General features: G+C 49.9%; 1 protein-coding gene across 8 annotated transcripts in view; it reads left to right on the plus strand.

The window, feature by feature from the left end:
- The window catches only part of USH2A (usherin), a 739,769-nt gene that overhangs the window by 302,538 nt on the left and 418,395 nt on the right, over positions 1-18,836 (plus strand). For 7 of the 8 annotated variants that reach the window (XM_083175163.1, XM_083175160.1, XM_083175162.1 and 4 more), the window contains exon 29: positions 527-706. In XM_083175163.1, coding sequence (XP_083031289.1) covers positions 527-706 — 180 coding nt within the window. Of the gene's footprint in view, positions 1-526; positions 707-5,205; positions 5,274-18,836 lie in introns of those variants that run through there. The other variant, XM_083175167.1, reaches the window with a different exon arrangement.

Consider the following 18,836-nt stretch of genomic DNA (forward strand, 5'->3'; position numbering starts at 1 on the left):
GTTCATTCAGTATGGTGCGCTTAGTGCGGCACCCTTCTTATGGTGCATTCAGTATGGTGCACTTAGTGCGGCACCCTCCTTATGGTGCATTCAGTATGGCGCACTTAGTGCGGCATGCTCTTATGGTACTTTCAGTATTGCGCACTTAGTGCGGCACCCTCATTATGGTACGTTTAGAATGGCATACTCAGTACACCACGCTCTATATGGCGCATGCTGTACAAAGCACGCCATACTGAATGCCATATGGAGTGCTCAGTACAACACGCTCCTTATGGTGCGTTCAGTATGGCGTGCTCAGTACAGCATGCTTCATATGGTGTATTCAGTATGGTGCGCTGAGTGTGACTCGCTCAATATGGCGTGTTCAGTATGATGCGTTTAGTATGGTGTACTCAGTATTGAATGTTTAGTTTGATGCGTTTAGTATGGTGCGCTCAGTGTGGCTCGCTCAGTATGGTGCATAAGTCAAATTCTGTTGATTTTATCCGCTCGCCCATGTCTATCTTCTGTCTTACCCATATAGTTCCACTAAGCCTGCAAAGTCCGCTAAGAGTTCTCGGTGTAAGTGGAGACAGCGTGACCGTGGCCTGGGACAGACCCGCTGGGATCAGAGGACTCATTCAGCGCTACATACTGACCGCCGAGAGCAGCTCCGATGTGTCCACAGTCAGTACTGTCATCGTAGACACCAGCCAAGGCAATGGTACGTTCTAGTCTATAACACTCAGGTATATGCGATCCCCAATCTCTGTTTCTCTTGCTAGATTTCATTTTCCCCTCGGGGTCCTCGGACATTTATACAGAGGGGGGAACTCTGGGGCTTTTTTCTCCATTTTCCTCTTAAATTTTCAAAAACACAGCTGGACATTTGGGCGTAGTGACGGAGTATATTGATTTTATTACAGCGCTGGTGATTACTAAGCGCAAGGCAGACAACAGTCTATCAATCCTCAAATAATAGATAATTAACTAAGGGGCTTAAACCCGAGGCCTGAACCCATGCGGCACTGCAGTTTTTGTATTGTACTGTATGTGTACAAATCCTCTCTCAGAATTGAATGTATTTTTCAAAAATGTTACCTTATTCTCAAACTGTACGGAGCTGCATTAATCCCCCCCTTCCCCCCGTGTTTCACCTGTGACGCCATGCAAGCATACAGTACTTGCCGGCTTTTGCAGACTTCTCTCCGAGAGAAGCACAAAGAAGAGTGAAAGGGGGGCGGGAAGAGGCTTCGTTTTGAGAGCGGGCGAGGCTGACGTCACCAAGCCCCGTCCCCATAACAGACAGCCACATCTATTTTTTGGGTCCTTGGATGGGGGAGGGGCTCAAATGGCGCGAAATAACGCGAATCACGTCATTTTAGCCCCGCCCCCTCCCCGCGGACCCACAAAATTCATCATTTTATACCGGGGAAGGGGGGAGCAGGGACTGTGGGGAAAATGCGGGAGACTTGCCCCCCTTCCCAGGGGGCCGGAAGGGGGACCCAATTTGCGGGACCCTCCCGGCCATTCCGGGAGGGTAGGCAAGTCCTAATATTGCAACGGTCAGGTTCTATCAGAAGTGTCCTTTGCTATTTTAGTCCCAATTGTACAAGCTCTTTACAAGCGAGACAATGTGCAGTATTCAATGCCGGTGCGAGCGGCCGGCGAGGGGGTTAAACTGCGAGGATCACAGAAAACCAGTGATCCTCGCAGTTTAACCCCCGCGCCGGCCGCTCGCACTATGCAACGTTCCGGGGGAATCCTCGCAGTCACAGAACTGCGAGGATTCCCCTAAACTGCGAGAGCCGAGGCTAGTGCAGCAAACTCGCTGTAATTAGCCTCGGCTCTCGCAGCTTTTGGAGGCACATTCGCAAATTCCCCCTCCCTCAAAAAACGGAGCCAGGGGAAATTTGCGAATGAGGGGGGTCAGTTGAATACTGACAGGGTGAGCGGTGACTGCAGGAAAAAAGTCCTGCTCGCAGTCACCGCTCGCCCACGGCATTGAATATATGCCAGTGAGTGCAGCCTCCTAACCGGCAGCTCTGGAGGGCTCAGATTCTAATGTGCATGCGCAGCGGACAGTGATTTCCGCCATCATCGGTCTGTCTCTGTGGCATTGGCTGGATCACGGATCGCTCTGCGTACAGTACAGTAGGGGAGAATCATTCTCTTGTACTGAACGTCTTTCGACATGTATTTATATATAAATGATACAAAGCGCCCGTTTGTGACCCTTGCACAGCACCGTGCTCTGTCGGAGGATAATAAGTTATCGCGTAGCGATCATCGTCCTCACACAATAAGTAATAATTGCACGTTTCATCCTATCACGCCGGTCCGGGAATTACTGTAATGTTCCGCGACTCAGATCGTTCGTCTTCTATTTGTTACACTTCTGCCATCTTTATATGTGACCTTAACAAACAGCCTATGACATGTGTAAGTGCACTCCGTGTGGTGATTCCTGCGCTTAAGTGCGCCGCTCCAGCCATAGCGATGAAAGATGTGGCCATTTTGCTGTAGCAAATGATAGCAGAATTAGTCCTTGACAGGTGCAAACCTTGGGCCTTATCGCATGTAAAAGATGAAATGCAGGTTACGTCTCCACAATTTCTCCACATAAAATATATTTATGATTTAGAGAAAAACAGGGTGACTCAACCTCACTAAAATTGTCCAGCGAAAATAATTTAGCAGGCGGCTTTCATGGTCCGGAAGCACCTCACTATCAATCTGTGTAACTAGGCCCACAGGCTGAAATATTCCCTAATTCTGAGGAGGGGCAAATGGAGTAAATGGGACTTTAGGTACTGATGGATTACACAGTGCCCGCTGCGGCCTGGCAGTGTAGGAGTTAAAGTCAGAGGGTCTGACTGAGGGCTCGGAACACTGGCACAGTTGTGTTTTTGATGTACAGTACACTCTGATATAGGCCTGACTGAACCCCGTTAGCTGCCCAACCAATTAACGACCGAAAAGTGGTGGCTTTTCGTCCCTGGCCGTTCGCAAGATGATCGACAGGCAGCCGGGATTTGGGGGCAGCACCCTGCTGTTTTCTGGGAGTGCTGATGACAACGCAGGCAGACCCGGCCTTTACAGGGAAGGAGCGATGTTGTCAACGCCAGACCCCAAGACATCAGGATCAGCCGCCGAGTAAATATTGACCTACGTGGTCACTTGCTAAAAGTCAAAACTGCAACTGGTGTCTCTCAATTGCTGGGGGTAGCCCAGCATGCACAGTCCCTCCCGGCAATGGGATCACATCTGTGGCAGTCCGCTGGCTACGGAGGCAGGTGCAAGGCACTCAGCCGTCCTAAACCACCTTGAAAAACAGTCCGGATGTGCCCCAGTTGTCTGGACCACGCCTCCCAACACCACATTTCCGTCCCCACCGTCGCTCAAACTGCAGTTCGAGCTTTGTGCATGTGCGCGGCAGCAGCTGTGCATGCGCAGAAGTGGGAAATGCAGCGAATGGCAAATTCCACACTCCTGAGATTGATGCTGGTTCGGGCCACTGGTGAGTATCCCTTTAACTGGACACAGGATCACAGGAGCTGGAATACCTGGAACTAGAACACACTACAGCAGACAAAGCACAACTGTACCAACAGGAGACAACTGAAGCCCTAACACTGTGTCTTGGATCTCCCAGCATACACTGAGAAGCCGGGATTGGCTGGGCAATTATGACAGGGAACCGGACTACGCATGATTGGCAGTAGAAGATCTCACACAGAACTAGGACTACCACCGGTGCTAATTACTAGCAAGCATAGTCTCTCTAGGAAGCATGATTGCAGTCTAATTGCAGCTGGCTGGAATACACAGAAGTGAATAGCAGACATGACAGGCCAGATACACAGGATTCAGACAGGTTTGTCATACCTCCCAACATGACCCTCTCCAGAAGGGACACATTGCTCTGCTCCTGCACTTCCCTCTTAATATATGATTGCCATCACCTGTGTTCAAACACCTTTCTCTTCAATTAACCTGCTCAACACAGGTGATGGCAATCATAAATTAAGAAGAAAGTCCAGAAGCAGAGCAATGTGTCCCTCCTGGAGAGGGTAATGTTGGGAGGTATGGGTTTGTGACCGTAAAGATGTGATTGTGATCGCATGACTGTAGCCACACCCCCACTTTACAATGCTGAGATTACTGGTGTTACAAAGCAGGGGGCGTGGCCAGGGCCGGTGCTAGGCACCGGAGCGCCCCAGGCAGGGGGAGGGGGGGGCCTCCGGTGCGCTCAATCACTCCCCTGCTCCCCAGGGAGGTCGCCCTGGCACTCACCTGTGTTACTCCACGTGGTGGAGTGGGGGTAGAGCCATGCGATGCAGCACCGCGATGCTCCCCGGTGGGGGCCTTGCCGGGTGAAGCGATGCGGCGCGACTTTCCAGCGGGGGGGGGGGGGGGGGGCGTGTGTGCTTCCCGGGTGAAGCAGCGCGGGTCGCCGGGACGCTCCGGGGTGGGTTGGTGGGTGATGCAGCATCCCCGAGTCGCTGCAGGGGGGTGGGGGGGAGTTGTGACCGCTCACCTCCATCCGAGGGGGCAGCTCCAAACTGCCGACCTCCAGTGGCCGGCGCCCTAGGCAAATGCCTAAGGCTGCCTAGTGGTGGCGCCGGCCCTGGGCGTGGCTATGATGCCGTGTTTCTGCTAGAATCACTTCATCCGCCGCTCGGAGAGACCACTTCACTCGCTAAGTGGGCGGCCTGAAAAATCAAGATACTTTCCTGTCTTTCCAAGGGGCCACATGTATTTATTAGAGTGCATGCAGGGTAAATAGAAGGTGCTTTTGTATGAAGCCCACATACGCTGTGCATCTTTATTCCTACCCAATAGTGCTAAGATAATAACATGGCAGCAGCACTAATCAGAATAATACATCGGTTTTGCATTTTGTCCGGACCTTGCTCCAATCTGCAAAAAAAAGAAAAAATCAGAAAAGAAGCGAGAAATGAGCGTATAAATGTCAGTGGTCTGCGTTGCGGAACTGCTGAGCTTGTACTCCGATCTGAACACTTGCTGAGTGTAAATTTCACAGGCAGGCGATAAGATCAAAGGGAATCAGCGGGTAATGAGAGCGGAGTGGCCAGCTTTTTAATTGAATTAAAACCTGGGTGACACGGCAGCAGACACCTGTCCAATTACAGACAAGCCTAGGTGTTTACCGTTGCTGTACAAGCGATTTGAAGATGACAGAAGTCTTTCCGCCCACAGATTAACATAATGAAGGAGAACAGATTACGGTGGATGGCGGCCAAACCGCTACATTGGCAGCACAGGACACACAAGTAGATTGTTGAAATATGTAAATAAAATTGGTACACACTCTGTTATCCAACATTTGACCTTTTTGTACTTGTTAGTAAGAAATGAGCAGGTCTGCATATATAAATGTCACATTACAGTAGCGGCGACATGAGCGCTGGGATGCCCTTCTGATGGCATAGGACGAGTGTGTGTAATATATATACATATATATATATGTGTGCATCTGTGTGTTTACATTGAGCTGTTCTAGATATTGGAGGGGGTTGAACAGGAGATCGTAGTTATTGTATTTTTATTGTGATTCGTTGATTTGGCGTTTTCCAATAGCTGCGATTTTGCGAATCGGGAATCTACTATTGGTCAGTTCGTATACATGTCGCATATCAAACACGACTGCGCAGACTCCCCATTGAACCAAGAGGTGTCAAAATTGGCAACAATTCAATTAGCCGATTTCTGAAGAATCATGTTTTTAAAATCGTCCGGAGTCGCACAAAATTAATGCACTTGTTTTAAAATTGTGTTTTTATGTGAAAACCATTATAATTAGCACAATTTCAGTCATCAGGGTACTTAGAAAAGGCTGAGGCAGGATAATCTCTCCTGTGCATGGGATACATACAGATGGCCGGCGGTCAGAAGAGAGACAGCGGCATCCGTATGGTCAGAATCCCAACAGGGACTGGGGAAGTATACTAACAGTCTACTCCTAACCCTCCATCCACAGGCTATCCCTCCCTCCGCAGCCTAACCCTCCCTCCGTACCCTAACCTTCCCTCCGCAGCCTAACCCTCCTTCTGCAGCCTAACCCTCCCTCCGCAGCCTAACCCTCCCTCCGCAGCCTAACCCCCCCTCCGCAGCCTAACCCTCCCTCTGCACCCTAACCCTCCCTCTGCAGCCTAACCCTCCCTCCGCACCCTAACCCTCCCTCCGCAGCCTAACCCCCCCTCCGCAGCCTAACCCTCCCTCTGCACCCTAACCCTCCCTCTGCAGCCGAACCCTCCCTCTGCAGCCTAACCCCCTCTCTGCAGCCTAACCCCCTCTCTGCAGCCTAACCCTCCCTCTGCAGCCTAACCCTCCCTATGCAGCCTAACCCCCCCTCCGCAGCCTAACCCTCCCTCTGCAGCCTAACCCCCCTCTGCAGCCTAACCCTCCCTCTGCAGCCTAACCCTCCCTCCGCAGCCTAACCCTCCCTCTGCAGCCTAACCCTCCCTATGCAGCCTAACCCCCCCTCCGCAGCCTAACCCTCCCTCTGCAGCCTAACCCTCCCTCTGCAGCCTAACCCTCCCTCTGCACCCTAACCCTCCCTCTGCAGCCTAACCCCCTCTCTGCAGCCTAACCCCCTCTCTGCAGCCTAACCCTCCCTATGCAGCCTAACCCCCCCTCCGCAGCCTAACCCTCCCTCTGCAGCCTAACCCTCCATCCGCAGCCTAACCCTCCCTCCGCACCCTAACCCTCCCTCTGCAGCCTAACCCTCCCTCCGCACCCTAACCTTTCCTCAAAAGTCTAACCTTAACCTTCCCTCCGCAGCCTAACCCTAACTCCGCAGCCTAACCTCCATATACAGCCTAACCCTATGTATTGACCATATGGTGTTGACCTATGGACTGTCGACCTTAATGTTGTCTACCAGCTATCCGGATATGGTCTGTCTCGCTTGTGAAATGTGTTACTCCCGAGTTGGCCAATCCCGGTGCTCCACCATCTGCTCCAGCAGTTGGCATGCAGCACTGGATCTGCAGTGAGCCCCAATTTGTACCAGTGCCCCGCGAAATCCGCCGTTTGCCAAGGTACAGAACTTAGCACAGCCAGAGGGGACTTTTCTAACGGGCGATGTTAATTGATTAAAAAATGGTCTCAATTGATGATGGGTTTCATGGGCTGAAATACACATTTGCTGACAGGTGTCTTTTTGTATATTTATTGTTAAATAATAATAGATGTGTTTTGTCCTTGGATGTACAACATTGATTTCATTAACCTTCAATTATTTTAAATCAATCAAAATTAACCTTTAAGTAGATCCCCAGTGTGTGCGTAGCCCAGGACTTACTCAGCGGCTGTGATAGAATCAGGCTGATCGGGGGCGGAGCTGACGTCACATGACTTCCCCTCACACACCTGGTCACACCTGCGTATTACCTGACACTCCCAGATAACAGCCGCTCACCATGTAATGATGCCCCAGTGTGTGCAGTGTGTGCGTAGCCCAGGACTTACTCAGCGGCTGTGATAGAATCAGGCAGATCGGGGGCGGAGCTGACATCACATGACTTCCCCTCACACACCTGGTCACACCTGCGTATTACCTGACACTCCCAGATAACAGCCGCTCACCATGTAATGATTCCCCAGTGTGTGCAGTCTGTGCGTAGCCCAGGACTTACTCAGCGGCTGTGATAGAATCAGGATGATCGGGGGCAGAGCTGACATCACATGACTTCCCCTCACACACCTGGTCACACCTGCGTATTACCTGACACTCCCAGATAACAGCCGCTCACCATGTAATGATGCCCCAGTGTGTGCGTAGCCCAGGACTTACTCAGCAGCTGTGATAGAATCAGGCTGATCGGGGGCGGAGCTGATGTCACATGACTTCCCCTCACTCACCTGGCCACGCCTGCGTATTACCTGACACTCCCAGATAACAGCCGCTCACCATGTAATGATTCCCCAGTGTGTGCAGTCTGTGCGTAGCCCAGGACTTACTCAGCAGCTGTGATAGAATCAGGCTGATCGGGGCGGAGCTGACATCACATGACTTCCCCTCACACACCTGGCCACGCCTGTGTATTCCCTGACACTCCCAGATAACAGCCGCTCACCATGTAATGATTCCTGACAAATGCTGACTTCATGTCCATTAACTTATTTATGGCCAGTGAAGACGTAGGATGACCGTGCGCGCGCATACTGTGAGACATACGCTATCGATAATCCCCCGGCCTGCGAATTTGCAGCTGTGCAATCAGGTCTGAGTAACCACCAATGTTTGAGGTATACTTTTCTCTTTCTGGTGAACCGCAGATACAAATTCTCCCTCTGTGAAGCAAGATGTATGGAGAACATTAAGGGGTACATTGCAGCAAGGGGAACATTAAGGGGTGCAGTAAGAGGTACAGTAAGGGGTGCAGTGCAGCAAGGGGAACATTAAGGGGTGCAGTAAGGGGTACAGTAAGGGGTACATTGCAGCAAGAGGAACATTAAGGGGTGCAGTAAGAGGTACAGTAAGGGGGTACAGTGATGGGTGCAGTGCAGTAAGAGGTACAGTGAGGGGGTACAGTCTGGGGTACACTGCAGTAAGGGTTATAATAAGGGGTGCGGTACAGTAAGGAGCACAGTAATGGGTGTATTTGTGCGTGTATATGTATATATGTGTGTGTGTGTATATGTGTGCATGTTCGTGTGTATATGTGTGTGTGTGCGTGTATGTGTAAGTAAGAATGTTTTGAAAATTATTAAATCTAGTTACTGTATGCACCAAGCTTCCTCCGTACACACACACACGGAGGGGGGGATCCTGCTGAGCGTCGTGTAGGCGATTTCCCCAATGACTAGATCGCCCACACACATTGCGATGTATGGACAATCTGTGCTAATGGTTCTTTATGCACTTTCTAGGCGATCTATCTAGATTTTGCCTGCATGATGGTGAGGTGTACTTCATTTCCAAACAATCTAGACATATCGCTAACAAAGTAAGGAAAAATCACCCCACGAGTATGACCCCTAACACGTAGCTATTTAGGGATAAAATGCACTTACATCGCACCATGTGTAGGGGCATTGTGACGCCCAGCCCCACATATCGCTATCACCGCGGCCAGTAATATCCAGCATGCTGGATAAAGCTACAATCACTGAGAACACTGGCCCTAACAGACCGCTCAGTGCCACAGCGCTATGTAGCATCACTGTCAGCCCCTCCCCGTGTGTGTATGCCCCATTACTATAAGTGTAATCAGAGAAATCTTACAAACACAATGGCCTTAGAACTACAGCAGCATCGGGTGGACTGAAGGAATTAGCATTTTATATATTACAATTCACTCACACGGATAGCCAGCAATGTGTTCAATCAATGTTTGTTCCATTAATGATCTGTTTTTATCTCTTCCCTCTGCCATGCATTAGATGCAGGTTATGTAAATGAGGAGGGAAGAAACCACACATCCCAGCGCAGGACAACGAGCACCCTGCGGGAGACATTTCAGAGACCACACGCGCACACACACACACACACACACACACACACAAAAACACTTTTGCTCCACAGGAAAAATACACACACCTGGCACCACATAGAAAAAAAAACACACACACACATCGGCCCCACTGGAAAACAAACACACACATTGGGCCCCCAGGAAAATACACACACATTGGCCCCCCAGGAAAATACATACACATTGGCCCCACATTAAAAATACACACACCTGGCACTACAGGAAAATACACATACAACTGGCCCCAAAGGAAAAAATAAAGACACCTGGCCCCACAGGAAAAAAAAAACCTCACACATTGATTAATCCCCCCCCCCCCCTCCCCCCTACTTTGCCACCCACAGAAGTGTCCTCGTCTGGGCAAAGATAATTGTAGCCTGCAGACAGTGGCAAGACGCATTCAGTTATGACATTGACCTCACCACCAGGCCCAGCTACTGTACATCCCACTTGTCTGCCATAGTGTGTGATACTTGTGTATAATACCTGCTACTATGGTCCTACAGATCAGAGTCTGTGTCTACAGTCTAACTTACAGTATTACGGGTAAGGGGCCGGATTCAGGTGTGGTTTAGCATTGCCTCTGTATACATGGAGGCAGATACCTGATAATTCCTGTCACGTGAAAAGTATTTAAGTCAGAAACAGGGCTCTATTAGAAACAGTTGTTACCAGTCAGGAGAATAATTGTCAGCCGTTAATATCAGCTATAAATGTGCCCATATAATGAGATTATGAGGGTGATTCTGGTTGGTTTGCAATAGCAAACTACTTCTTTAATAAACCATGCTGTGCTGCAGGTGGGGCAGATGTAACATGTGCAGAGTTAGTTACAGTTGCGGGTAATTATTTTGTTTCTGTGCATAGTAAATACTGGCTGCTTTATTTTTACCCTGCAATATAGAGATCAGTTTGAATACCCACCACCCAAATTTAACGCTCTCTGCACCTGTTACATCTGCCTCACCTGCAGTGCATCATGGATTTTTCCATTAAAGAAGGAGTTTGCTTTTGCAAACCAACCAGAATCAGGGCCTATGTTGGTGATCAGGTACCACGGGGCCGTACTCTGATGTTTGTTATCCTCCACCACGAGGGCCACGTCCATCCTTCCCAGCGGCGCCTGGGCTGGGAGACGATGCGCGCTGCTGGGTCCATGCTTTATCTCGCCCTGTGATCCTTCCCAGCTAATATCTTCATCACCGATTCACCTACATCGTCTGCGTTTTAGTTTTCCCTCACATGAAAGGCAGGAGGGGGCAGCAGCCGGCGGACGGGTGATTGCTTCGCCGCTTTCATGGAGCAGAACTTCTGAGCACTGTTCACACTTTTTGAATTTCCAAGGTGAACGGGGTCAGACTGCAGATTGCTCTGCGATTTCAGCGACGTTCTCTCCTCTTTCACGCTGCCGCCAGCAGGAATTCTGAAAGCAAAAGTCTCGGATCCTCTGAAAGCAAAGTAGTTCCGGAAACTGCCGGATATTCTGGGAGGAAAAGGCCACAAAAAATATAATGAGAAGCAACAGTGCGCACACATATAATGTATCACATAACAGTAGCTAGCATCGGTAATGGTAATCCGTCTTAGTGATGTACACAGATCAGGGGCGCACAATGTATCCCAACACGTCTAAGGCTGGGTACAAGCAATTTATTAAATGAGATCGCAAATTTTGGCCCTAACGTTTTTAATAGTGTCCAATGTGTAGGCCCAATATCGTTAACGGCGCCCACTCCCGCAGGTGGTTATCGCGGTATTCTGTCGTCTGTACATGGAGCATGTTAGGAGCGGGGACAGGATGACATCACTGCATTGTATTGTTAGCGATATCAGTGTATATGCTCTATATCCTTTCCCGGGAGATCAAGGGAATTTGTTAACGATACTGTTCATAGACGATATCATCTAATGTGTACCCAGCTTAAGAATTTAGGGAAACCATTGTGTACAATTACAATACAATACAATGAAAAATGTAAAATAGTGCGAGTTTTATAAATGTACGATCCAAAATCGCATGTTTACTGCAAATCGCAAATGTAGTACTGTGCAATTTGCTGTAAACCGCGACCAGAAAACCGTGACCAGAAAATCACAGTAAAAATCGCATCCAGATGTTTTCCCATTAAAAAGTATAAAAATCGCAAACGTAACAGGGTGCAAATAATCAAATCCCACCCAAAAATGACCAAAAATCACCAGAAATATAGACCTGGGTCTGGCAGACAAGTTTGACAGAAGCAAGCACAGGTCAGTGAGATCCCGGCGCAGGTCAGTGAGATCCCGGCGCAGGTCAGTGAGATCCCGGCACAGGTCAGTGAGATCCGGGCGACACAGATCAGTAAGATCAAGGCGACACAGGTCAGTGAGATCCCGGCGCAGGTCAGTGAGATCCCGGCGCAAGTCAGTGAGATCCGGGCGACACAGGTCAGTGAGATCCAGGCGCAGATCAGTGAGATGCGGGCGACACAGGTCAGTGAGAGGCGGGTACGGCATGGGATCTCCCCCAGCACACTCTTTGAGCCGGTCCTTGTTTAAGAAATACTGGGTCCAAAAAAATATTTTAAAAACCAGCTGTCACACGCAGCCGCGGCAGAGCGCGGCGGGCACATTACTCACCCGTCCGCGTCCGCCATCGGCTAGCTTGTTGCGCGCTCCGGCGTCTGGGTAGCGGGCAGCGGTGGCCTAGTGTGGGGACGGCAGCAGGGGAATCCCGGGAGGCACGGACGGCTTGTGTCATTTGCGACGCCGGGAGTCCGGCGTCGCCATCTTGCTACAGGGCAGCAGCAGATTGGCCCAGGTCCGAGGTCTCCGCCCATACTGCTCTGACAGCCAATGGCAGCCGCCCTCTTGAGATATAGGAGATCTGCCTAGGGCTGTTCAGAGTCTCTAGAGTCGTTCACAGCTCCCAGCTGACTCCCGAATCCTGACTCTTCTCTCCAGACTCTGGTGCCTTGCTCTCTGCGCTCTGCTACTGGGAAAGTCACCCTCCTGACACCAATGCTGCAAGTCCTGCCTAGCTCCAGTACCTTCTCGTATCCCTGAGCTACCCGGCACAGCATTCCTCTGGCTCTCTCCATCCAGTGTTTCAATCTCTATCATGTTTCAGTCTTCCGGATCTATTTCTTCTGCCACCAATATCAGTCTCTTTCCGGATCATTATCTTCTTCTATGTCCTCTGGCCATTCGGGTTACGTTTCACAGAACTGCCTGCCCCTTTTTAAGTACCGTGCTGGACTTTATTATTGTTTACCCCTAACTGCCACTTAAAGAAAGTATTTGAGTGAAGTTGTTTATCATTGATGAAATCTATTATTAAACCTGCACGTTTCAACCCTTCTCCTTCTGGTCCGTCTCCGTCTCCTGTGCACCACACGATTTCATCCAGCCCATCACCCGTAACAGTTTGTACTGACCCGATGGAATCAAGTGAAGCACAGGCCTCCATGACGGACGTACTTCAAGGCATCATGGCTCGCTTGGAACAAGTAGAGGCTACCCAGCATCAAGTGGCTCAATTCCTCCAGTCCATCACCACCTCAGGCGGCTCCCTCAGTTTCTTCAACCCCAACTTCCGGTGCTTCAGTCTCAGCTGCTCCACCAGGGCCAGTTGCTCCTCATCACCTACAGCTGTCAACCCCCAGTAAATATGACGGGTCACCGAAAGGATGTCGTGGGTTCCTGAACCAATGTGACGTTCACTTTACTCTCCAGCCTTCCAACTTCCCTTCCCCCAAGGCTCGGGTTTGGCATACATTGTGTCTCTCCTGGCAGGAACAGCCCTGGAGTGGGTATCGCCCCTTTCGGAGCACGCAGATCCCATACTCAACAATTATGAAGAATTTGTTGCCTCCTTCCGCCGCATCTTTGACGAACCTGGCAGGGTGTCCTCCGCAGCCACTGAGATCTAAAGAATTCGCCAGGGTAGTCGCCCAGTGGGACAATATGTTGTGCAGTTCCAAACCCTGGCTTCAGAACTAAAGTGGAACGAAGAGGCTCTCGTCTCTGCTTTCTGGAATGGCCTCACTGGTCGCATCAAAGACGAATTGACTACTCGTGATTCTCCTTCCACCCTGGCTGAACTTATTTCATTATGTAACAAGGTCGATCTACGGCTCCAAGAACGTCAACTTGAGAGGAATCGCGCGGACCGCCTTCGTTCTCGATTCTCCTCCAATGTCGCACCGGTCCCCAAGCTAAATCCTCCTTCCGCTGTGCCACTAGATGAACCCATGCAGATCAACCGCTCCCGGCTCTCCTTCGAAGAGAAGTCCCGTAGACGACGAGAGAATTTATGCATGTATTGTGGCTCCTCAGCCCATTTGGTATCTTCCTGTCCGCTGCGTCCGGGAAACGACCGCTCCTAATCTCCCCGAGGGTGGTCCGATTAGGAGTCCTGCTTCCATCTCCCTCCTCAACTGTTTCCACCATTCCGGTTACCCTTGTGTGTCCCCAAGGGAGAATTCAAGTTCAGGCCCTATTGGACTCCGGAGCGGCAGGAAACTTCCTTTCATCTTCTTTTGTCACCCAACACGCTTTGCCTGTGCAATCCTTGGATCATCCGCTGGTTCTCACCGCAGTGGATGGGAGCCGTATCTGTAGCGGGCAAATCACCCATCAAACCACTTCAGTGACTTTGCTCGTGGGAGCTCTACATCAAGAGTCCATAGAATTCTTTGTTCTCCCGCAGTCTTCACACGGGATGGTTCTGGGCCTTCGTTGGCTCTCCAAACATAATCCTCACATCGATTGGACCAACATGGAGGTCAAGGCCTGAGGGGCGAATTGCCTATCTACTTGCATTCCACAAATCCTTCCGATCAACCAGACCAATTCTCAAAGAGGAAGTACCAGTCCTCCGTCTCCTCTAGCTCCACCCTTGTCCATTCCTGCACCATACCGCTCGTTCTCAGACGTCTTCAGCAAGGGAGGTGCTGACACCCTGCCTCCTCACCGTCCTTGGGACTGTCCGATAGAACTGATGGCCGGGAAGTTTCCTCCTCGTGGTCGCATCTATCCTTTATCCCTACCCGAGACCGAGGCTATGTCCACTTACATTCAAGAAAACCTAAGCAAAGGCTTCATTCGACCATCTACTTCGCTGGCTGGGGCTGGGTTTTTCTTCGTAAAAAAGAAGGATGGAACACTTCGGCCATGTATCGATTATAGGGGACTGAACTATATCACTATCAAAAATTGTTACCCTTTACCCCTTATCACTGAACTGTTCGATAAAATCAGAGGGGCGTCAATTTTCACAAAATTGGACCTGCGAGGGGTTTACAATTTGATCTGGATCCGTCCCGGTGACGAGTGGAAGACGGCTTTCAACACCCGTGACGGTCACTATGAATACCTGGTGATGCCATTCGGCCTTTGCAACGCCCCCGCCATCTTCCAACAGTTCGTCAATGATATTTTCCGGGACTTATTGTACCATTCCTTAATAGTCTATCTAGACAATATTCTCATCTTTTTCCCTGACCTTCAGCTTCACAGACAGACAGTATCGGAAGTCCTACGACGCCTTCGTCAAAATCAGTTTTTCTGCAAGTTGGATAAGTGCGTCTTCGAGGTCACCTCTATCCCGTTCCTGGGCCACATCCTTTCTGCGACTGGGATAGAGATGGACCCATAGAAGGTGAGAGCCATCCAAGACTGGTCTGCGCCTACCACACTCAAGGGAATCCAGAGATTCCTAGGCTTCTCAAACTATTACCATCGATTTATCCGGAATTTCTCTACCATCACTGTCCCTCTCACTGCTCTCACCCGCAAGGGGGCAGACCCAAGCCTATGGTCTCCAGATGCTTTCGTTACTGCACCAATCCTCCTCCAACCGGATCTCGACAGACCCTTCATTCTCGAGGTGGACGCATCCTCGGAGGGGATAGGAGCCATCTTGTCTCAAAGAGGTGAGGATCATGAATTGCACCCTTGTGCCTTTCTCTCCAAGAAGTTTCTCCCGGCAGAGAAGAATTACCTCATAGGGGAGCAGGAGTTGTTGGCGGTCAAAACTACATTGGAAGAGTGGCGATACCTGCTGGAAGGGGCACAACATAAGATCACAGTGTACTCTGACCATAAAAATCTTTCATTTCTCAAACATGCCCAGTGCCTCACTGCCCGTCAAGCCCGCTGGGCCATGTTTTTTGAACTTTTTAATTTTCAAATCAAATTCCGACCCGGAACCATGAATGCCAAGGCGGACGATCTGTCCCGTTCTTTTGAAGCCTCTTCAGATCTTGAGACACCTCCTCGGCCAATCCTCGACCCAGTGGTCTTTGCCCAGGTAACCTTACAGCCTTCTCCTCCTCCAGGCAAGACTTTTGTTCCTCTCAAACTCCGCAAGAGGGTATTGTCCTGGGCACACTCTTCCCGCTTCGCAGGGCACGCTGGAGCACAAAAGACCTTAATGTTCCTGCTACGCTCCTACTGGTGGCCAACCATTTGACGCGATGTAGCCAGCTTTGTCGCCTCTTGTGTGAAGTGTGCTCAACATAAGACGCCCAGAACTTCCCCGCTGGTCCTCTTCTTCCTCTAGCCATACCAACTGAACCGTGGACCCATGTGTCAATGGACTTGATTTCCAAACTTCCTCCTTCAAAAGGCCATACAGTAATCTGGGTAGTGGTTGACCGGTTCTCAAAGATGGTTCATTTCTTCCCATTGAAAAGCCTTCCATCTGCTCCAGTATTGGCTCAACTCTTCATCTCGAGTATCTTTAAACTTCACGGGTTGCCCAAAGAGATTGTGTCCGACCGCGGAGTACAGTTTGTTGCGAAGTTCTGGAGAGCACTCTGTGCCGCTGTACAAGTTAAACTCAAGTTTTCCACCGCTTTTCACCCCCAGACCAACGCCCAGACAGACTTGGAAGCCTTCATCCGATTGTTTGTCTCCTCCTCCCAAGATGACTGGGTGGATCTTCTACCTTGGGCAGAGTATGCTCATAACAACTCCTATCACTCCTCCTCCGGCACCACTCCTTTCTTTACTGTATTCGGCAAACATCCACGATCTCCAGACTTCTCAGACTTATCCTCTTCCGAAGTTCCCGCAGCAGCCTCCTCACTACAGCGGTTTGCTAAAATCTGGTCGGATGTCCACACCGCTCTCCTTAAAGCATCTGCCCGATACAAAAAGATGGCAGACAGAAAAAGAAGGGCAGCTCCCAGTTTGAAAGTCGGAGATCGGGTATGGCTGTCCACATACGCCTTCGCTTGCCATCTATGTAGCTGGCTTCCCGGTTCATTGGGCCATTCCCGATCACCCAAGTCATTAATCCGGTCGCCTATAGACTCCAACTCCCTTCTTCCCTACGGATCTCAAACTCTTTCCATGTTTCTCTTCTCAAGCCTCTAAGATTGAACATGTATCAAAAGAAGGTACCCAAACCTCAGAAAGAGAGGCTGAATTCGAGGTGAGACGCATCATAGACTCCCGTTGCCGCAATTCTCGTATCCAGTATTTGGTAGAGTGAGTTGGATTTGGACCCAAAGAGAATTCCTGGGTGGATTCTGTAGATCTGCATGCTCCAAAGCTGGTAAAGCAATTTCTCCAAAGAAATCCACACAAGGTGCGTAGGTGCCCTGGGGTCACCCAGAAAGGGGGGGTACTGTCACCCGCAGCCGCGGCAGAGCGCAGCGGGCACATTACTCACCCGTGCCACCAATATCAGTCTCTTTCCGGATCATTATCTTCTTCTATGTCCTCTGGCCATTCGGGTTACGTTTCACAGAACTGCCTGCCCCTTTTTAAGTACCGTGCTGGACTTTATTAGGTACTTATGTATTATCTGGGCTCCCATGTTAAATGCACCCCATTTTTTCATACCCCTATTATCCAACTACGCATGGAGTTGATTTTATATAGTGTGGCGAGCGCAGCGAGCCACCGTGCCCGAAGCGTGGCGAGCGCAGCGAGCCCCGCGAGGGGACACGGTCTCATAAGAAAAACGGGAGCCCAGATATTACATAAGTACCCTTTATTATTGTTTACCCCTAACTGCCACTTAAAGAAAGTATTTGAGTGAAGTTGTTTATCATTGATGAAATCTATTATTAAACCTGCACGTTTCAACCCTTCTCCTTCTGGTCCGTCTCCGGCTCCTGTGCACCACACGATTTCATCCAGCCTATCACCCGTGACACCTGCACTGGGCTCTTGAACTCGTCCTGGTTACAAAAATATGGGAGACAAAAATGTAGGAGTCCCCCTTATTTATGTACCCAGTATTGGGCTCCAATAGCCAGCGGTGTAATGCCACAGCTGGGGGACACTTTTTATAGTCTAGCGTGCATGCGCAGGTCTCTGGGAAAATGGCCTCCGATATACACATACGGCACAGTAGAAAACTTCCAGAAATATACAGATGTATACAGGTGCAATAAGGACAAAGCAGTAAGTGTGACATATGAAATGAAGGGGGTCATCTATTAGTGACAGCTGGCCTTTGAAGTGGCATTTTCCATTTGCCTGCGTCGGCATGCTCACCTCAGCCTATAATCCTGGTTATGATTACGCAGAGAATTTGCATCGTGACCGTAGAACACCAAGGTTTATATACAGTAGGTGTCACATAGGTGTCACATAAATACGGAGTGTTCTGTAACATTGCTGATGTTCCCAGATGGCAGGAACCTTTCCAGAGCATTGGCGCTGTACTGACCGCCTGGGGGCCTGGTCAAGTGCTGCTTAGTGGTCCTTATTCTAGACCACACACACAGCGCTGCATGTGAATTTAACGCCACCCACCAATTGCACAGCCGCTATCCCCCCCCCCCCTCACTCGGCAAGTTCCCCGCACGGCTGAGAATGGATGCTTTACATAACATTTGGTCCCCTCTGCGAATGCGAGGGGGACCAAGAGAACCAGAATAACCCCCATAGTCTCTTACATTCATCGCAAATAATCATTGCATATTTTAATTATTTTCATATAGCAATTAGCATTGTCAGGGCATTATAAGGTTCCAGTATGCTAACATTACTGGGAGTTTGGTTATTGGTTTACATGGGAGGACAATCGGATCGATTCTCTAGTGTGTAACTGTCAGTTACCGGGCCAGATGTACTAAGCTTGGAAAGTGATCAAATGGATAGTGATGAACAACCAGCCAATCAGCACCTACCTGCCACAATCGATGACCGCACAATACAGTTACTCACCAACAACATAACAGAACAATCGATGACCGTACGATACAGTTACTCACCAACAATATAACAACAATCGATGACCGTACGATACAGTTACTCACCAACAATATAACAACAATCGATGACCGTACGATACAGTTACTCACCAAAAGTATAACATAACAATTGATGACCGTACAATACAGTTAC

Source organism: Crinia signifera, chromosome 3, assembly GCF_055691185.1.
Source record: "Crinia signifera chromosome 3, ASM5569118v1, whole genome shotgun sequence".
Taxonomy (NCBI): domain Eukaryota; kingdom Metazoa; phylum Chordata; class Amphibia; order Anura; family Myobatrachidae; genus Crinia; species Crinia signifera.